At 53.8% G+C, this 21,353-nt stretch overlaps 2 protein-coding genes across 4 annotated transcripts in view; both read right to left on the bottom strand.

The window, feature by feature from the left end:
• The window catches only part of UNKL (unk like zinc finger), a 54,799-nt gene extending 48,307 nt beyond the window's left edge, over nucleotides 1–6,492 (bottom strand). For all 3 annotated transcript variants that reach the window (XM_070413336.1, XM_070413330.1, XM_070413332.1), the window contains exons 1-2: nucleotides 6,360–6,492; nucleotides 4,947–5,156 (exon numbers count right to left, since the gene is read on the bottom strand). In XM_070413336.1, the coding sequence (XP_070269437.1) occupies nucleotides 4,947–5,156; nucleotides 6,360–6,436 (287 nt within the window). In that variant the 5' untranslated portion in view covers nucleotides 6,437–6,492. The remainder of the gene's footprint in view (nucleotides 1–4,946; nucleotides 5,157–6,359) is intronic.
• Nucleotides 6,493–11,108: 4,616 nt separating this feature from the next.
• Nucleotides 11,109–12,440, bottom strand: UQCC4 (ubiquinol-cytochrome c reductase complex assembly factor 4). Its single transcript, XM_070413329.1, has 2 exons — nucleotides 12,362–12,440; nucleotides 11,109–12,287 (listed from the first exon to the last, which is right to left on the bottom strand). The coding sequence occupies exons 1-2, from the start codon at nucleotides 12,391–12,393 to the stop codon at nucleotides 11,912–11,914; spliced, it is 408 nt and encodes a 135-aa protein (XP_070269430.1). The 5' UTR covers nucleotides 12,394–12,440; the 3' UTR covers nucleotides 11,109–11,911.
• Between the last annotated feature and the right edge of the window lie 8,913 nt (nucleotides 12,441–21,353).

Here is a 21,353-nt window from a genome sequence, read left to right as displayed (position 1 = left end):
CGGGCCAGGCCTTTCATCCTGGTCACCATCTCTGTCCCAGCCCTTCACCTAAAGCAACAGGAACTGGAGTGCTTGCAATCAGTCAGTGCTTTTAACATTTTTATATGGGTCTTTTACAGATCCAACGCAGTCACCTAATTGTAATTCTCTTAAGCTGGTTAGTTTGTAACCAAAACAGTGTATTTTCACCCTGGCCCACATGCTCAGTGGTTAGAGCATCGGCCAGAGCACGGAAGGGTCGCAGGTTCATTCCTGGCCCCCGTCAGGAGTGTGCAGGAGGCAACCAATCAATGTGACTCCCTCACAGGGATGTTTGTCTCTTTCTCCCCTGCCTTCCACTCTGTGAAAATCAATGGAGAAAATATCCTGGGGTGAAGATTACCAAAAAAAAAAAAAAAAGTGTGTGTTTTCTTCTAGTCTATAAGTAGCCCCAACTATCGAATATGATGCTCTAATATTCTACACCTGCCCTTGGCTTTCACCTTACTCAAAAAGCACAAGCAGAAGGCACTTGTAAAATGCTTAAACAACAAATTTATAACCACCCTGAAGTGAACGAACTTCCGTCTAAGCCTCAGGTACTAAGACACTCAACTTTAAAAAATTAAACACTGCAAAAGTATCTTTCAACAAAGGTCAAGCTATACACAAGTGTGACACAGCAGGGACACCAAACTTCGGGCATGTAGAGAGGCTTCCTTAAATCAACAAGCTACCACCAGAACTCACAAGGGAAAGCCCACTGAGTCACACATCATCTGCTCCACCTGAGAGGCCTGTGCCCCCAGCTGCCCGAAGTGCAGAGAGCGGGGAGGTATCTATGGCGAGAAATGGCAGGGAGCCCCACAAAGAATAAGGCAGATCTCTAGAATCAACCTGTAAAGTTACTCCACATAATGAGCAGGCCCATCTATATATATATCTCTATATATAAAAGGCTAATATGCAAAGTGTCCCCTCCGCATTCCAACGGGAGACTGGGAGTTCCAATAGCTCGCTATAACCTGTGCTGACCACCAGGGGGTGGAGCAGAACGAAGGAAGGCCCTGATCTCCGGCCAGGACTAGGGACCCTACCTGTGCACGAATTTTGTGCACCAGCCCTCTAGTTTCTTATTAAAACAAAAAAACTTGTATCTGTGCGGGTCGGGGACAGCCTGTCTAGGGCAGGAGGAGGGTTAACAGAGAACAAAACAGAAGACATTTACTCAGCGCACATACAGTTGGGAACTGCCTGAACTGTTTTCCAATAAAAATGTTCTTCTGGAGGGGCGCCCACACCTCTGGGGAGGGCTTTTTCTTTTTAAATGTCAGAGCCCACACCTGTAAATGCCTGACCAGCACTGAGAACTCCACACACGCAGGATCCGGTAGCGAGAGGTGCCAACCAAACCTGGGTTCAAGGTACGAAAACCAAGACCGAAGCTGACAACTCTCAGTCCCGGCGGTGAGCGAGCCGGACAGCAGGGGGCCGAGGGCCGTCCACACCCGACGCCTCTCGCAGGGCAGTTTTCAATACGTGGCTGGACCCACAGAAACTTCCGACAAAAGCCGCTTTCCTGGTAGCCCCGGCCTCGGAAATACCTGAGGTGGATCCGCCCAGGTGGGAACACCGACCCTGTGGAGCTGGGCCCGCCCCGGGAGCGGTTTTCTGCGCGGCCAACTCCGTCCGCAGGTCAGGGAAAGCGCACAGCACACACCCCGAGGCGGACCCAGGCGGTCCCACCGCGCCCGGGAGAACAGTTCCCACGGGGGCGGGGCGCGGCGCGGCGCACGTGACCCGGGCGGCCAATCGCGGCCCGCGCCGGGTAAGGGGCGTGTCCACCCGAACAAAGGGCAGTGGAAAGGGAGGACCGCTGCACTCCAGCGCAGAGGGGACACTCCCTGTCAAAGGGGTGCCCGTCCGCCGTGGAAAGGGGGCGGCGGCGGGGCCGTGACAGTGGAGAAGGCCACAGACGGAGGGGTGAGGGAGGTAAGAGGGTGACTGCCTGCCACGGAAAAGGGGTGACAGTGGGGTGGGGGATGACAGCGAGAGACCACCCAGAGGGGACAGGGAGAATGCCCATGGAGGGGAGGGTGTGACAGCAGAGGAGACTGACCACCGGCCAATGAAAGGAAGTGACAACAAGAGAAGGGGTCACCAGAGAAGAGGTGAGCGCAGGAGGAAGGGTAACTAACTGCCTGTCAAGGAAAAGGGATGACAGTAGGGGGGCCCATGGAGACGGACGAGGAGGGGGGCTCCCAGGAGGTGACGGCGGGAGTGGGGGTGACATCCAGGGAGGGCACCACTGGGAGGTGGGTGATAGTGAGAGGGGCAGTGTGACTGCCCACCAAGGAACAAGAGTGACAGTGGGGGTGTGACAGCCAGGGAGGGGCCCCTGGAGGAGGGTGATGGCAGGTGCGTCAACCCTCCTGCAGGCCTCACCCCTTTCTGGCTCGGCCCCATGTTGCCCCCAGCAAGTGTCAAGAATGTTAGATGCTTCTGTCACCTGACAGAAGGGTTGGCTGGAGGGTCTTGGTTCTTTGATACATAGTCATGTTTTAAAATAATAGGTTGACAGTACAAATGCTCAAAATAGAAATTTCAAGAACCAATGAACTGAAATAAAAAGGAAACAGATACTACCTGTCCTTGCTCTGAAAGGTAGTATCTATTTACAAATCCATGGCAACCTTTTGTGAACCAGAATATGTAATTCCACAGGACAAACTCCAGGGTATTTCATTTGTAGGTGAAAGGAAAGTCCCTCTCTCAGAGAATGAGCAAAATGAGCAGTAATTGCTAAGGAGAGAGCCCCTGGGGAGATGTCCGGCTGTCAAACTCATCCTGAAGAGCTGATAGCTCGCTATGACCTGTGCTGACCACCAGGGGGTGGAGCAGAACGAAGGAAGGCCCTGATCTCCGGCCAGGACTAGGGACCCTACCTGTGCACGAATTTTGTGCACCAGGCCTCTAGTTTCTTATTAAAACAAAAAAACTTGTAACTGTGCGGGGCGGGGACAGCCTGTCTAGGGCAGGAGGAGTGTTAAGCAAGTCATCACATGTGCTCAAGAGAAGTTACAAACATCTTTAATAAGACACATGTGACTTTCTTACTGTGCACAGATGTACACAGGATGTATCCAAAACAGAAAGTGCCAAACAAGCATCTTGGTCCTGTTTCTCAATGATAACCGTATACCATTTAGACTACACTAATATTTTATTTTAATAATATTTTATATTTTTATAATGAACAATTGCATATCACTTGGCTACTATTTGCGCCCAGCTTAAAATGACCAGCTGCAGGTAGGTGTTCACTGCAGAACTCTCATCTCATAAGAACTGGACCCCATCCCCAAAGCCCAGCAGTGGGGCTGAATCAACATCAAGACATCCAGACTCTGGGACCCAAGACAGCTGTTAAAATATGCTTTCTTTTCACGTATTAAAAGCACCACCAATGAATTCTGCCGCTTAATCCCGATACTGGACTCTAGGATGGGGTCAGACATGCCAGGAGACTGGATCCCCAAACCAGGGTCAAGCAGCAGGGCGACTCAGGACCCCAGATCCAGAGAGGTGACGGACATGACCACGGGAATTGGGGGACTGATACCAGGCCTCGGCTAGACAAAAACATCTCTCTTCTGAAGAGTCATCTGCAGAAAACATCGGCTCAAGAACCATATAAAAAGGCACTTTTCAAACTTCACATAAGTAGAGCAATCCTAACTGTGGTGGAACAGTCTACATTATTTAAACAGGCTTCAAGCTGCCTTAACAACACTATGGAATTAGATGGTTTTCAACGAAACACCTTTCAGTAACTGAATAAAGTTTATAAAATGACCACAGATTAAAAATGGACTTCGTGGCCTAAGCATTCTGGAAAATGAAGGAAAACAGACTCATCACACCAGACTGTGTGTGTGGGGGAGTGAAAACTGTCTTCATCACTGAATCATCTCCCTTCAGAGGATCAGGGATGGAGCCTGAAGACCTCCCCAAATCAGATCCCCTTCCAGACAGAAGCTGAACAAGCTGCTCTTTTCAGAGGATCGGAGGGCACAGTGATGCCGCCCCACCTCCTGGCAGGAATGGATGCCCCCCAGCCCCATCAAACAGCCCACAGGAAAATAGCAAAACCCCCTGCTGCCTACCAACCTGTCTATGAATATACAAGCTGACTGTACTTTTCCTGTTTTCCCATTCTATACACAGGGTGGGGCAAAAGTAGGCTTACAGTTGTTCATAATGCAAGAAGAATCTCTGTTATTTCACGCACTCATAACTATAAACTTGGTGTTCAAAACACCATTAGGAAACTTGTAAAAAAAAAAAAAGTCAAACCCAAACAAAACCTCAAGTTCCTAAACTTTAAAAGTGCTGCATAAATGGCAGCCTGCAAATAAAATTGTTTAAAAAAAAACACACAACTAAACATGTAAACAGCAAAAAAGGTAACATTCCAGATACATATGCATAGTGTGAGTACACGTTCTAACTAAAGCTCTCATTATAAACACAATGGACAACTACAAAAATGGTCCTAAACCTAAAAGCTGTACCTCCTTTGCGCTGGTTCTAATAGAAGAAATTTGGAGAACTGTAGCAATCAAAAGTGGGAAGTGAAGCAAATTCGGTTTGAATCATGCAAGGCTTATTCCGTGAGACACACAGTTCTTCCCACACTGGCCTAAAGATAGGAAAATCTACCCCCCCCCCCCAAACCAGTCCTGGTCATAAGAAAAACTTCAGATAAAAGAAAGGATCCCTTGTACAGTTGTGCCAGATGATGAAAATAACCAGGGGGGGGGGGTCTGCCCCTCCCCAGCTCCCCCCCCCGCACCCCCCCCCCCCCCGCAAGGCCAGGTCAAGGGGCAGAGCAGCGGGTGCTGCCCCCTGAAGGCCAGCACTCCCCCCCGGACCCCCCCCCCCCCCCCCGACACACACACACTCACTCGTCGCCGTCGGGGCACACGCCACTGGCCTCGTCGTACTTGGAGCAGTACACGTCTGGGCTGTAGTTGAAGGTGCCGTCGCGCCTGCGGAGCGGTCTGCGCCGACGCTGATTTAGGAAATGCCAATGGAAACAGGTAAATGGCCTGTGCTGGGTGCACTTGTGCTGCACAAACAGGGAGCACTGCTCTGTCCTAAACTCCTTTAGATACCTAAAAAGACAAACAGTGTTGCGGGTCGCTTCCGCCGCCGCCGCCGCCGCCGCCGCCGCCGCCAGCAGGCAGCCGGAGACTCGTGGGTTGGGGCAGGGGCGAGGGTTGGCCTGACCCGTGGGCCCAAGGCAACACGACCCCAGGTGCGGCCCCCATTTCGAGTCCAGATGTCCCCAGACAGCCGCCCTCCCCCATCGTGAGCCGAGGCGCGTTTCCCGGATCTCAGGCGCGATCCCCCAGAACCCATGCACAGCCCACCATTGCGACCACAGGCGCGACACTGCATCTCCAGCGCGCCCCGGTCCACAAGCCCAGGTGCCATTTCCGACTTCAGGTGCAGCCCCCCATCCCGGACCCCAGGTGCTGCCCCTCACTCCGCGTCCAGATGACCGCCCCCGCCCCCCTCATCCCCAGTACAGGCGCATTCCTCCGACCCCGGGCATGGTTCACCGATTGCAGGCACGACCCTCAACCCCAGGCATGGGCCCTCCAGGCACAGCCCACCCCCATCCCATCCCCACCCCCAACCCCATCCCCACCCCAATGCGCGACTGCCACTCGCACTCCAGATGATCCCAGACGGCCGCCTGCCCGCTCCGGGGCCAGGAGCGTTTCCCAGACACCAGGTGTCATCCTCCAGACCCCATGCATTTACCCCCCATCCCGACCACAGCCACGACTGCCCACTTTCAGGCACGACACCGAGACCCCAGGTGCGCCGGACCCCAAAGCCCAGGTGACATCTCCGACCCCAGGCAGAGGCAACCGCAGCCCAGATGGCCGCCCTCCCCGCCCAGGCACGGTCCCACATCCCGGATCCCAGGCGCAGTCTCCGCGCCCCTCCCCGACCGCAGGCTGTTCCCCGACCTCCAGACAGAGGCGCGTGGACCCCGGACCCCCGGGCGTTCCCCAGCTACCAAGCCCCGGTGCCACCCAGACCCTGTGCACCGACTCCGACCTCAGGCAGTGGCAGCCCGAGTCGGATGGTGATCCACCCGCCCGGAGACCAGGCGCCACTCCGGCGGAGGCCGGGCGAGGCGCACACCCGGGATGGCGCGGGGGGCGGGGGACGGGGGCGGCACCGGGCCCCAGGCCGCACCCGGCGGTGGCACCCAGGCCCAGGAGCGCGGGGGCACCGGCTGGGAGCGCACGGGGCCGCTCCCGACCCGCTCCCGTCCCCGCCGCGGCGGCCGAGGCACTGACCTGTAGTGGGTCGGCTTCTCCGTCTGCGGGGGGGACCCGCTCAGCGCCGCCGCCGCCGCTTTCGAAACAGACGGCATTTTCAGTCAAAACAATGCAGCGCGCATGCGCCGCGCGGGCCCGCCCCCGCCCCTCGGGATCTTCCCCCACGCGGAGCCCACCGGCGCCCCCGGCCCCGCGGCCACGCCCACCCGGCCCGCCCGGCCCGCCGCCTGGGCTGGCGCCTCTCGGGGAGGGGCAGCTCCGCCAGCGCCCAGCGGCCAGCTACCATCTCCAGGCGACCCTCGCAGACCCTAGACCAGGCCCCGCTGGGGACACACCCCGGACATGGGCCGCTACCACTCCCGCATCCCCGGTGCCTAGCGTTTCCCCCACCCCCGCGGGCGCCCGTGGTCCAGCTGCACACCCATCCTGCACTCGCATAGCTCTCCTCTGCCCACTGCTGCCCAGAGCATTCCACTCGCCCTGTGCGACCGACAGTAAGCTGGGCTCCAGGGGATGGAGCCAACAGGTCCTCGGGAATTAAACAACCTACACAGGCTGCTCACTGACTCTGATGCCATGCTGGGTGCTGAGGCTGGAAGAATGGGTCCAACTGCTTAGGGCTGGATGTGGGAGAGATGGGGAGACATAGGGCATGTTGCTCGAGGGCTCGGAGTTTCTTTTAGGGAGTCCGAACATGTCCTAAAATTAGATTGTGGTGATGGGTGCCCCCTGTGAATATACTAAATATCTCTAATAGGACATTTAAATGGGTGAGTTAAGCTGATTTTTAAAGAAGAATCCAAGAGACTCATCGACACCAACAGCGTGGGAACTCAGGGAAGCAGGCAGCAGCCGCCCCAGCTCAGCTGGCCCTGGAGTAAGAACCAGGGTGTGCATTTCAGGACACAACCCAGGCCCAGAGTACATTATTCTGTAAATATGTGGCATAAGAAACATTTTTTTAAATGTTCAACTTCCCGCCAGGCGTGGCTCAGGGGTTGAGCATCCATCTATAAACCACGGAGGTTACGGTTCAATTCCTGGTCAGGGCACATGCCCCGGTTGTGGGCTCGATCCCCAGTGTGGGGCATACAGGAGGCAGCTGATCAATGATTCTCTCTCATCATTGATGTTTCTATCTCTCTCTCCCTCTCCCTTCCTCTCTGAAATTAAAAAAAATCAAAAATAAAATGTTCAACTTCTCTAGTAATTAAAAAAAATGCAAATGAAAGCAAGGCAAGAGCCATGGAGTGGGCGGAACAGCATTTTGCAGTGTTGGTGGCCTGCAACCAGACAAGCTGAAGCACAGCTGGGAGGACAAACAGGTGCTGAACTTCACAGAAAATGATGTTCCATTTCTAGGAACTGACCTAAAATCAGATTCAGGTAAAGATCATTATCAGTCACTTAGCAAACACTTGAGAGCGCCTAACAGAACAGTAATGGTGACATGGTTAAGTTCGAGGGCTATGCCATGATTTAACAACAATGCTCCTATTGACATGAAAAATGCTCCTATTTAGGTTAAGAACAAAGCAAGGTATAACAGTTCCATATATTTGTGCTCAAGTATGTAAGTTATTTTTTGAACTACAAGTATTACAGTAAAATAAAAGCTATCATTTGCTGGTGAGGTAAATGATTATCTTCTTTTTATGTTCATTTTCCAAATGAATTATTACCTCTACAAATGTTACATTTAAACCTGGAAAATGGCAAAAAAAAAAATCAATATATTTTCTAAGAAAATTAAGGAGGAGAATGAAGCAGAGGACAGGACTCATTCATTTGTTGGAGGAATGAACAGATCTTGAAGGCTGCTACTAAGTGGGGAAAGAAAAAGAAGTCCAGAATAATTTCAAGGTCCCTAGCTTGGAGGAATACATAACAAAGAAACAGGTTTGGGAAGAGATGAATTCCATTTTGCACCTAAGCTGTTTGAGGAACCTATGAAGTCCAGTACTGATGTATAGAGAGCCACTTTCGAGCTCAAAAAACGAAGATGGGGCTCAATTTAAAAATTAGTGGTTGGGCATTGTCCCATGCACTGAAAGGTTGCTGGTTTGATTCCCAGTCAGGATACCAAGAATAAAAATTAAAAAAATCTGGGGATCTTCACTGTAGAGGTGGGAGTAAAGGTGCCTACTATTCCTTCTTACCCATGAGGCATCTTCCTTGAAGAGATCAGAGAATTGTGCAAGGCTGTGAAGACCCAGTGTAATTTTTTGTGCTTCCAAAGACCTTTTTTACTTTTTAATATATATTTTTTATTGATTTCAGAGTGGGAGAGGGAGATAGAAACATCGATGAGAGAGAATCGATTGGCTGCCTCCTGCGTGCCCCCTACTGGCCATATGCCCTGACCAGGAATTGAACCATAACCTCTTGGTTCATAGCTCCACACTCACTGAGTCATGCTGGCTGGGCCCAAAGACCATTCTTAAATGGCTGGGGTAGTACCTAGACATATAAAATAACACTTCATTGTAAATTTAGAAGTGTTTTGCTTTTTCGGGGGGTTGGGGTTGAGGGAAATGCACAGCACTTCCGAAATTGCTCAGCTGCTTGAAAGATGTGAGGCCATTTAACCTCCTCTTCCTCGGATTTTCTTTAAAACAACTTTCACCTCCTTCTGCCCAACAATTTCTCATCGCATGAATCACTGCAAGTGCTTCTGTTATAGCATGCTTACACTAGTCCTCTCCCTCTCAAATCCTCATCGGGTGCTTATCTCGGGAAGCGAAGGTGACAAGCACCCTGGGAAAAAGAAAAGCTACAGCCAGTTGGGGAAATAAGATGAGCATACTACAAAAACTGTTAAATAATAAAAGGATTTCAGTAACAGTTCACCTGTCTGCCTACTCTGCTGCCAGCCCTTTTCAAATCCAGGTATGGGGAGGGTCTGCCTACACTCGCCAGCGAGCCTGGGGTTCTCCTTTAGCTCATGACAAAACCCCTAAAAGCCTTCATTGATAGCCACCCTGTAGGAACTCAGGATCTGCTGCATGTGGCATGATGTGTTTTCTCTTCCTTTTGCCTAACAAAGTTACAGTGTCTAGCTTCCAGATCAAACACATTGCTTTTCTCATATGGTTTGCTTTTTCTTTGATTGGAGAAAAAGATCGATTTGTTGTCCCACTTATTTATGCATAGATTCTTGCATGTGCCCTGAACAGGGACTGAACTTAACCTACAACCTTGGCGTAGTGGGATGCCGATCTAACCAACTGAGTTACGTGGCCAGGGCTGAGTCACTTTTAATTAACATAAAAAAATTTCTCATTAGTTCTGACATTTTTTTTTTCCTGCAAGAGCTAGTAAGAGTAAATTAAGGGTTTGAGTGTGAATGCCTGTTGCTCAAACGAGAGTTCACAATTGTCGGGCCAATGTGGCTCAGTGGTTGAGCGTCAACCTATGAATCAGGTCACCCTTGGATTCCCGGTCAGGGCACATGCCCCAGTTCCGGCCTTGATCCCCATCAGGAGGCAGCCAATCAATGATTCTCTCTCATCATTGATGCTTCTATCTCTTCCTTCTTCTTCCTCTCTGAAATGAATACATAATTAATTTTTTTAAAAAAGAGGCACTGGCCAGTGTGCCTCCATGCTGGAACATCTGCCCAAGGACCAAAGGGTCTCAGGTTTGATTCCCGGTCAAGGGCTCATACCTGGTTGCAGGTTTGTTCCTCAGCCCTGGTCAGGGCATGTGCAGGAGGCAACCAATCAACGTGTCTCTCTTACATTGATGTTTCTCTCTCTCCCCACCTCCCTCCCTTCCACTCTAAAAATCAATGAAAAAAATACCCTCCGGTAAGGATTAACAACAACAACAAAAAAAGAGTTCATAACCACAGTAGGCCAGAGGAAGGACATCTTAGTTCTTTGTTCCCACTAGGGACCAACAATGTAACGTGAGCTGATTAGGTCAATCTTTCCAAACCTTGGATTCTCCATCTTTTGTTGTTGTCATTAATCCTCACCCGTAGATATTTTTTCCATTGATTTTTAGAGAGAGTGGAAAGGAGGGGAGAGACAGAGAGAAACATCGATATGAGAGAGAAACAAGGGTTGGTTGCCTCTCGCATGCACGCTGACCAGGGCTGAGGATCAAGCCTGCAGCCGCGGTATGTGCCCTTGACCAAAATCAAACCCGGGATCCTTCAGTCTGAGGGCTGATGCTCTATCCATTGAGCCAAAACTAGGACTCTCCATCTTTAAAAAAATGCATCTACTGCCCTGGCAGGTGTGGTTCATTTGGTTGGAGTGCCGACCTGTATACCAAAAGGTCGAGGGCTCAATTTCTGGTCAGGGCACATAACTGGGGTTATGGGTTCGATTCCCAGTCAGGGTGCATACAACAGGCAACTGGTTAATGCTTTTCTCTCTCTCCCCCTTCCTCTCTCTAAAATCAATAAACATATCCTCAGGTGAGGATTACAATGAAAGAAAAAAGCACATACTTGTATGGGTCCCACCTCCCTGACAAGCATAATTTACCAAGGTGCGCCAGGCACTTAAAGAACTTCAGCAAAGGCCTTGTGAGAAGCCCATATACTCATACAGCCTTTAAACATCTTCATGAAGAAACCTCCAATTAACTTCAGCAGCGGCGTATACTAGTACATGCCAAGGTAAAACCTTTCCCTAGAAGCTTCCGTAAATAAAATCTTCCTTTTATGCATCTTGTATTTCAGAATTAAGCAGGATTCCTAAGTAGTACTTGAAAAACATAATTTAGGTACCCAAAATATTGTAATTTGTCAAAAGAAAAATTCATCGGTTTTATTTTATTCAGAAAGTTGTTGCCTTGATTAAAAAAAAAAAAAAAAAAGAAGAAAAAGAAAAACCCACAAAGGAGCCCTGCCAGTGTGGCTCAGCGTTGAGCATCGACCCATGAGCAAAGAGGTCACCAGGATTGAGGTCAAGGCACATGCCAGTTTAGGGCTCAATCCCCAGTAGGGGGCGTGCACGGGGCAGCCAATCCATGATTCTCTCTCATCGACTTCTCTCTCTCTCTCTCTCTCTCTCCCTTCTTCTCTCTAAAATCAATTTAAAAAGAAGGAATTGAAAAAGGACTAAAAGGCTCCCTTTGTTTAATGAGATGCAAAAGGGGGGGGGGGGTTGGCTTAATTCCAAATTAGCTAATTAACATTTATTATCAATTTGTTAGTTTGTAAAACTAACATCAATTTATACATACCACAATACATTGTAAAATAAAAAGCTTAACTCTTCTGAGTTATTCTGTCTCAGAAAGCAAACTAGATTACACTGGATTACAAGTGTCACCAGACTTGCTTTGGAAACATAATGTTGAACAAAATCACAAATCCAAAATCTTTCATATGGATCTAAAAAAAAGTCTTTTGTGCATATTCGTTGGGCATTAAAGTATCAGGCCAAGAACTGGGTCCTGTCTGCTGACATTCTGCTCTCTCCTCCCTCGAGGGTCAGTGTGGCCAGGTGCGCCATCCAATTCTTCAGCCTGGGGACGCACAGAACCACGACAGAAACTATCAAACGCGACGTCAGACCTAAGGGCCGCTGCCTGGTCCCTCGCTGCCTGCCCCTTTAAGTTCTTGCTCCAAAGGCAGCTGGAGTTCCAGGCTCCTCGGAGGGATCGCTGAGCTCCGGCACCTCTTCCTCCAATACCTGTTTCAACCAGCGGTCCGTGCTGGTCTCGTCCCTAACGACGCACCAAATGAGCAGAATCATGAGGGACAGGCTTATGGGCAAGACCCTCCACCAGGGTCGCTGCTGCTCCTTTCCCAGAGAATGCTCCACCGTCCAACGGGACGGGTTGGCTTTGCTGGTGGAAAACTGAATGGGGCGGTCAGGATCGTCCTCTTCCTCGCCCTTGGCTGCGGACTGGGCCTGATCCCGGCCACCGGGCGGCGGATGCAGGCTTCGGGAAGCCCAGCGCACGAGCCTCAGCGCCCGGGCAGCCCTGGAAAAAAAAGAGCAGTGAGCTTGCCGCACGCTGCGCCCGTCCTCCGCCCCGCGAGACCGCACAGAGCTCACCCAGCCGCCGGCGCACACAGCACAGAGCTCATCACGACCTCCGCTCTGCACTTGGCTTTGCGTCGCGCGCCGCGCGCGTCAGTTCCGTCGCGCGAAACCGGAAACCAGACGCAGTTCCAGGTCTCCACTCACGACTACAGAACGTGGGACCACTTGCGCAACGGAACTGACGCATATTCTCTCGGAGGCCACTTCCGTCGCAGGTCGGCTCTACGAGCCGCGAGGGCATGCTGGGAAATGTAGTTCTCTACCGGCCCGAAGAGGCGCTAGCCTGCGGGTTCCTAACCTGTGGTGCAGGGATTGAAGCCAGCCGGCGGAGAGGGGTACTGGTGTCTTATTCCGACAGACTGGCCTCAGAGCGGGTTCCCTAGCGGGAAGGACCGCCCCAGATTGGCGCCCTGAGCCTGCACCCCTCGCGCTGTGCTGACGTAGTCCCTGGACGCCTCCTCCTCGCAGCCTTGCGACGCCCCAGTTGGCTCTCCTCGTGGGACTTTGAGTCACAGGAGTCATCTTGTTCCCTCGATTAGTGTTCCCCACTAGGATCGAGTTCCGTGAGCACGTAGCCTGCCCATGGGTTCCCCCCTGGCAGTGAGCACCCCTGCGCCCTGGGACCGCAGGCATCTGCACCCAAAGCTGCTCAGGTCCCAGGGCTGGCCAAACCGCTCTGCAAGACAAGCCTTCCCGCGCAAGGCCATGATTCCCTCACCCTACGCAGCAGGGCACACCTAGAATCATAGAAGCCATCTTGCACTTGGACACAGCCGCCTCTCCAGCCCAACGGAATCACGTTGCACGACGTAGCACTAATCTTCTGAGGCTGCAGTGTGCTCCCGTTCACCTGGAGTCAGGCTGGGAGGGTGTCCTGCGGGGATCCCGGGGTTTCTGCTCTACCTGGTACCCCAGTTGGCTTCTTGGGAAAGCTGCTGGAGTATTCTGCCCTCAAGGCAAACTGGCCCTGGCTCTGTCTGAGCCATCCTGTCTGAAGACCACATAGGGAGGGAGGACAGGCATCATCACAGACTCTGTGGGGATGTGTGTGTGTGGGGGTGGGGGGGGCGGATGAGGGGAGTAACTTAGTGACAAAAATCAGGTCAGGAGGCCACCTTGTGGACTGTAATGAGCTGCCTCCCTAGCTCAGCCTCTTTGCCTCTGGAGCGACCCTCACCTGCACCTTCTTTCTGGCAGAAGCACCAGACTCAAGACCAGTTTTGCACCCTCCGGAACTCTCCAGACATTAGAGCAAGGGTGGCGGGCTAGAGGTGCCCTGAACTCAGCAACATCTGGGAATGCTCTCCACCCCAGGAAACCTAGCTCCAGATGCTTGGCAGCAGTTCAGCTCCCAACCTAGGAGTTCAAAGTTGCTGTGACAACAGAGGCATCTGTGTACCCAGATCCTCCTCATTGGGCCCCACTCCACCATTTCCACCCCAGAACTCCGCCCAGAATCACTGCCAAACCCAATGGCCCACAGGGACTCCCAGGAGCACCCACTGTGGGTGGGAGGAGGACATGGCAGGAAGTGGGAGGAGGGGCCAGAATCTTTCTGGAGGAGGTGGAGATCAAAGAGCCCTGGAGTTCGGTATGGAGTTGCTGATTAGGCTGATGCAGCCGCCTGGTTGGAATGCTTTAGGGCAGTGGTTCTCAACCTTCCTCATGCCGCGACCCTTTCATGCAGTTCCTCATGTTGTGGTGACCCCCAATTTCATTGTTACAAATTGAACATAATTAAAGCATAGTGATTCATCACAAGGGAGTGGCAAGAAATATTCAAAGTGATGAATACCAAGAACCTACAACCAAGACTACTTTATCCAGCAAAGCTATCATTCAGAAGTGAAGGCCAGATAAAGAGCTTCACAGATAAGAAAAAGCTAAAGGAGTTCATCCCCACCAAACCAGTATTATATGAAATGCTGAAAGGTATCCTTTAAGAAGAGGAAGAAGAAGAAAAAGGTAAAGATACAAATTATGAACAACAAATACACATCTATCAACTAGTGAATCTAAAAATCAAGTGAATAAATAATCTGATGAACAGTATGAACTGGTGATTGTAATAGAATCAGGGACATAGAAAGGGAATAGACTGACTATTCTTGGGGGAGGAAAGGGGTGTGGGGGTTGCGGGAAGAGATTGGACAATAATCGTGCACCTATGGATGAGGACAGTGGGTGGGGAGTGAGGGCGGAGGATGGGGTGGGAACTGGGTGGAGGGGAGTTATGGTGGAGAAAAAAGAGGAACCAATGTAATAATCTGAACAATAAAGATTTAATTAAAAAAAATATGTAATTATATATGTGTTTTCCGATGGCCTTAGGCAACCCCCGTGAAAGGGACGTTCAACCCCCAAAGGGGTCGAGACCCACAGGTTGGCGACCCACAGGTTGAGAACCGCTGCTTTAGGGCCTCAGGGCACAAGCTGCCCTGGACAGCAGAGTAGGGGCAGAGCCGGGAGGCTAGGCAGGGGCTCAGGCTCCACTCTGAGGGGCCACCAAGCCCCTCTCAGTCTCGATGACTGCCCTGATGGGTGGCGGAAAGAAGACACATTGCATGGGCGACTGAACCCCTCCAGCTTCCGTTTCATGGGCTGTAAAATGTCACGCCTCCTTAGCGGCTGCTGCTAGGACCGCTTCTGTGCCTGGGATGCCCTTGGTGGACCCCAGGACAGCCGTTATGATTAATAACGGGACGGCATAGGAATGTCCTATCCTGAGGCAGTGGAGGGCACTCTTACCGCCACTGGGTTCCTGGGGCGCTCTGAGGCAGGGTCTGGGAGGAGCAGCTCATGGCCATAACAAGGAATGAGCAAACCCAGGTGTCCGGATGACCCGTCCTTTGTCCCAAGCTCCTGCTGCCCCTTGGTCTCTGTTGTAGGTAAAGGCCTGATGCAAAGAACATAGCTTTGTGGAGCCTGAAGAGGATGGCGGCCCCTGGCCTCCACGGGGTGCCTGGTGCTCAACGGGTCTCCTGTTGGACATAAACTGTCAGAGGACATCAGCATGAGACCAGGCCACGCCATGACTGTGATGGCTCCACATGAAACACACCCTTTTGTAATCACATCTGAACACAAACAAGGACACAGCCCAAACCTCAAAAAGGAACAAACACCTGTTCTGGCTAAAGGAGGGAAGGCTGTCCTTTACCTGCCATGGGGGAGCCTCGCCTCCTCTGCCTTCCTTCTGATAAGATATATTAAGACTAGAGGCCTGCCCTAACTGGTTTGGCTCAGTGGATAGAGTGTCGGCCTGCAGACTGAAAGGTCCCAGGTTTGATTCTGGTCAAGGGCATGTACCTTGGTTGTGGGCACATCCCCAGTAGGAGGTGTGCAGGAGGCAGCTGATCGATGTGTCTCTCTCATCGATGTTTCTAACTCTCTATCCCTCTCCCTTCCTCTCTGTAAAAAATCAATAAAATATATTAAAAAAAAAAGACTAGAGGTCCAATGCACGAAATTCGTGCAAGAGTAGGCCTTCCTTCCCCCGGCTGCAGGCACTGGTTTCCCTCTGGCACCCAGGACCCGGGCTTCCCTCACAGACTTGGCTTCATCTGGAAGGTTGTCCGGAAGGATGTCTGGTCTGATTAGCATATTACCCTTTTATTATTATAGATGCTGTACTAGGGGGCTGGGTGGAGGTGGGCAAAGGTGGGGGAAGAAATGAGGACATCTGTAATAGTGTCAAAAATAAAAATAAAGTGGCCCTAGCTGGTTTGGCTCAGTGAATAGAGCATCAGACTGCGGACTGAAGTCCTGGTTTTGATTCTAGTCAAGAGCACATGCCTGGGTTGCGGGCTGGATCCCCAGTAGGGGGCATGCAGGAGGCAGCCAATCAATGATTCTCTCTTATCATTGATGTTTCTATCTCTCTTTCCCTCTCCCTCCCTCTCTGAAATCAATAAATATATTAAAGTAGATAACTAAATAAAAGCAAAAACAAAAATAAAATATGCTGTACTGGGCCAAATGGTGTCCCTCACAAATTCACATCCACCCAGAACCTTGGCAAGTGACCTTATTTGGAAACAGATGTAATTTGTTAAAATGAGGTCATACGGGACAGGGTGAGCCCCAAGCCCCATGACTGGTGTCCTTATAAGAAGAGGAGAGAAGACCCTGAGCGCACAGGGGAGGAGGACATGTGAAGAGCCAGAGGCCAGGGGATGCCCGGGATTGCCAGCAGCACCGGAAGCTCAGAGAAAGGCCTGAGGGCACTCTGCCCTGGGGCCCTCCAAGGGAGTCCTGTGTGGCCCTGCTCACACCTTGGCTCTGGGTTTCTGGCCCCCAGAACTGTGAGGAGACAACTTTTCTGTTGTTTTAAGTCATCCGGTTGGTGGTCCTTCGTTAGGGCAGCCCCAGGAAACTGAGGCAGGCACCCGTTCAGGGACTCGCCTGCTTCCTGACAGTGTGTAACCCAGAGCAGAGCCTCTCACCCAGCCCTGGCCTGAATCCACAGCCCTTTCTAACTCCCTTCTACCGAGACATCCATGACCCCGGGGGCACATTCTCCTGGCTGCAAGCAGCATAAACTCACCTTGTCCAGCCACAGGTGTGCTCCCGGTGGGGGGCAGTGACAGCCCCAACTACTACGGTGCACTGGACCCTTCGAAGCCGTGGGGCCCACAGTGGGCAAAGCCACAACCAGATGGATCGAGGGCCTCCTGTGTCTCTGGGGCCCTCCCCTCCTCCCCCCACTCCTGACCCCAGCAAGCCCAGCCGAGCACTGGGTGACAGGTACCTGGTACTGCCAGCCCTGCCTGCTCTTGGTCATGGGCCCCCTCCCCGCCTCCCAGGGACATAAGCTAACACCTCAGCCTTCATTATCTCAAAGCACACAGAGAAACCTCGCAGGAGGCCTAATGTCCCGCTAATGGGCAGGAAGGCTGCAGCCCTTGTGTGCCCAGTGCCGGGAATAATTCATCGCAGCGCCACTTGAGAGCTGACATATTGGAGCTATTGATTTTCCCTGGGACGATCGATACGGGATGCGTGGAGACGGGCAGGCCCACCGCCTTTGGAAGGGCAGAGCCTTTCTCCTGGGGACTGAGGCCTGACAACCGGTGGGGGCTGGTGGGGACAGGATGGGCACAGACCTCCGAAAGGCCCAACGCTGCCCCAAAGGGGAGGCTGGCTGGGAGCAGATGCTGGGACATATGCTCAGGCCCCGGGCCTGGCAGCCAGAGTGCCTGCTCCCCAGCCCCACTCCAGGGGCCCAGTGGGCGGCAGGGGGCTTGGGACACCCATGCCACTTGGCCTGGCTGGCCACCCAACATGGGCTGGGCACGTGTAGGAAACTGGGTCTCTCTGCCCATCCCGGGTCCCCTCAGGGTGTACCCCAACCCAGCCTCACCAGTAACAAAAGCGAGTCCACCTGCCAGACCCCTGGGCCCATCATGAACCTGGCCTAGGGGCAAGAAAGGGGTTACTTCTCTGACGCCTACTGAGGCCCCAGACCTGCTTCTTAATTAAATCCTCTCACACCTGCCCCCCACTCTTAAGCCCTCAGACTCTGCCTTGTGGCTCCATCACTGATGGCTGGCGCTGGGACGGTCATACCTCTGCCCCGGTCTCTGGCCTCAGGCCTCTCCTGTCCAGATGTCCTGCCCACACACCCATGTGCTCTGGTCCCCCCACCCCGCTCCAGACGTCTGTGTCTTAGGCTGGGTTCCCTCCTTGGTCTCTGGCCAGCAGAGACAAGCACTGGGTGATGCCAGCAGAGAACAGGGGCCGCTGTCTGTCGACGGTATTCCCATGGCTGGTGCGAGCGGACACCTCCTCCCTGGGCCGCTTACGGGACCCAAAGCTGCTGCCGAGACTCCACTGAGCAGGGGCCTGGGGCAGAGGCCAGGATGGGAAAGGAGTCCTGTGGAGGGCGGTGCAGCCTCACGGAGGAAGGGGCAGGCCCGGGGCTGACCACCGTGGGCCCTCTCCCCATGAGAGCCCCGACCTCAGATCTGGTTTCTGTGACCGGGAAGAGCTGGCGCCTGGGCTCCCCTGGGGCTGGGAGGAAGGTCCAGACTCCACAGCCGGGCCCCGGGGTCCTGCGGCCGCCCAGCCTCACTGTCCAGCCGGTGCTGCCGCCTGGGAGTCCCCTTCTGCTGCTGAAACCAAGGAGCACAAGCCGAGCGGTGCAAACAACACGGGTTTGTGACCGGGCCGTGGAAATGGGCTTCCCCGGCCGAAATCAAGGTCCGCAGGGCTGCGCTGCGGGGGCGCCAGCAGACAATCAGTTCCTTTCGCTTTCGATTCTAGCGGCAACCTTCCGCCTCCAAAGCCAGCAGGGACTGCTTCTGTGGTCACCTCTCCTCCTCTCACTCGGACCCGCTGGCCTCCCTTTGATAGGGACCCAGTATCGCCTCCTCGTCACGGTCCTTCCTCAGCCACCCCTGCAGGGCCCCTTTGCCATGTGAGGTGACATGGCCGAAGCTGCTGGGGCTTAGGGCCCGGACGTCCTTGGGGCCATCATGCAGTCGACCACAGGGGTGCCAGCTCCTCGAGGTCTGGGTCTTGGCAGGCTGTCCTGTCTGCAGGACGCCTTCCTGCAGTTCAGCCAGATGAGCTCCTGCTCCCATCAGCACCCCAAAACCGCCTCCTCTGGCCATTAGGGTGGGACCTTCTCGAGGGCAGGGTGGCATCTCACCTTCCTCTGTGCCCCCAGCACCCAGCCCATGCCTGGCACGGAGGAGGCCTGGAGGCCAGAAGCGTGGGCCTGACACTGGCCTTTCCTCACCAGCAGCAGGGGGCACTGTGGCTACAGCCGGGGCAGCTGCTGGCCTGAGGGCAGCGACTTTCAACAGGTTTCATTTCATGACACACATACACGAATTAGGAAAGTTCCGCGGCACCCCAAAAGATACGCTTGGTGCCCATCTGACAAAAGAAAAGACCCGCTTCACACCGGACGGCTGTTGTATTGGCTGTTGTCGTCTTTTCACTTGACAACCTAAGGGAGCAGGGGTCAGTGCTCCTGACTAAGCAGTCGGGTATTGCATGTGTAAAAAAATTCTTGTGTCGCGACAGTGTGCTAGGTGGCACACCGGGTGAAAATTGCTGCCCTGGGGTCCAGGGCAGGTAACAGTGGGCAGCTCCCTGGGCCAGCAGGAGGCAGAGCAGGACCTGGGCAGAGGGAGCCCAGGGGCCCCAGCAGCCCCGGCACCACCTGGGACCCCACCCAAGGCCTCCTGCAGATCCTGGCTGACAGCTGGGCGGTGCTGGGCAGAGAGAGCCTGGAGCAGGGCCCCTCACAGGCAGGACCTGGACAACAGTGTCATCAGACCACGGAGTCTCGGAGAACTGTGGCTACGACGGAGGTCAGTCTCCAGGGGACTGAGGTCCAAACACGGACTGGACCCATGTAGCAGATCCTCGCTGGACACCCCCACCTGAGGCACGGCTTCACCCCAGGCCTGCTGAAGGGTGCGCGATGACCAATTGTATCCATAGGCCTTAGGGAGGCCGGGCCGGTCACACACCCCTCCTTTCTCCCTGGGCCTGCGGTGGCCCTGCCTCCCCCCACCCCTCCCCGGTCCTACCCCAGGCAAACAACATCCGCAGCTTCGAAGACCCACTCATGGCAGGTCACCAACTTGGCCCAGGCAGGACCTGTTCCTGGGGCGGCACTGCACGCCTACATGTGACCCTCCGGATGCCTGAAAAGTGACTGGCAGCAATCAGCAGGGCAGACCCCCCTCGACCCCCATCTGCAGGGGAGTCGTGGGTATCACTGGTGGGATGGCGTCATCTCCTCCTGAAGGGGGTGGGGCCTGGGGCTGAAGGGCAAGGACCCAGGGAGGGGTGGAGTGGCATCCGACACCCTCCCACCCCCTTGGATGGGTGGCCCCCACTTCGGGGAGGGAGATCAGGGACCACGAGTAACAATGGGGCCCAGGGGCGGGACACATGCCAAGCTGGGAGAGGCTGCTGCTCTGTCCTCAGAACCTGGACCACAAGCGGTGGTGGCTTTGGGAGCCACAGTGGATGGGACGCTGGGGTCCTCCCAGCCAGCACCGCAGGGTCTGGTCCAGGGCCGCAAGGCTCTCGGCAGTGGCCACAATGAGGGGTGGGGGTGAGGGGGCCATGGTCACATATAGAGGGCCCTCCCTGGGCTGAACAGTGTACCCAAAACTCAAGTCCTCCTGGACATCAGGATGTGACCTAAGGTGGAAATCGGGCCTTTGCATGTATGATCAAGTGAAGAGTTCAGGCTGGAGTAGGGTGGGCCTGACCCAGTGGTGGTGCCCCTGTAAGAAGAGGGAGCATGGACACAGGCACTGGCATGGGGACAGCCGAGTGACCAGGGAATGCCAGGGATCGCACTGGTGACACCAGAGCCCAGGAGAGAGGTGCGGGGCCGGTTCCCGACCAGAGCCTTTGGGAGGAGCCAGCCCGAAGACCCTGGGTTTTTTAAATTGGTTTTAGAGAGAGAGGACGGGAGAAAGATCAATTTGTTGTTCCACTTATTTATGCATTGCTCAGCTGATTCTTTTTTTTGTTTGTTAATCCTCATGTGAGGATATTTTTCCATTGATTTTTAGAGAGAGTGAGGGCGGGGGGTTGGGGGGGGAGAGAGATACATGGATTGCAGAGATTGAGCCTGCAGTCGAGATACGTGCCCTTGACCGGAATCGAACCCGGGATCCTTCAGTCCTCAGGCTGACGCCTTATCCACTGAGCCAAACCGGGTAGGGCAGCTGATTCTTACATGTGCCCTGGCCAGGGATCGAACCTGAAATCTTGGGGTATTGGGATAATGCTCTAACCAACTGAGCTACCCAGCTAGGGTCCGAAGAGACTCTGGACTTTAGAGGTCTGGCCTGCAGACTGGGAGAATCCCTCTCTGTTCGCAGCCTCAGGACATGATGCAGCACCACAGGGCAGAGGGGCTGGGCCCTCCGGGAGGATGGGAGGTTGGCAGGGGGCAGACCCTCTGGGGTCTCCTGGTCCTGCTCCTGGTTGTAACACATTAGGGAGGTGTAGCAAGTACGCCCTGCAG

This window comes from Myotis yumanensis, unplaced genomic scaffold (genome assembly GCF_028538775.1).
Source record: "Myotis yumanensis isolate MYYU_CA2020_CCGP unplaced genomic scaffold, mMyoYum1.0.hap1 SCAF_4, whole genome shotgun sequence".
Classification (NCBI taxonomy): Eukaryota; Metazoa; Chordata; class Mammalia; order Chiroptera; family Vespertilionidae; genus Myotis; species Myotis yumanensis.
The sequence above is the reverse complement of the archived record's forward strand: the minus strand, read 5'-3'. Positions and strand labels throughout refer to the sequence as shown.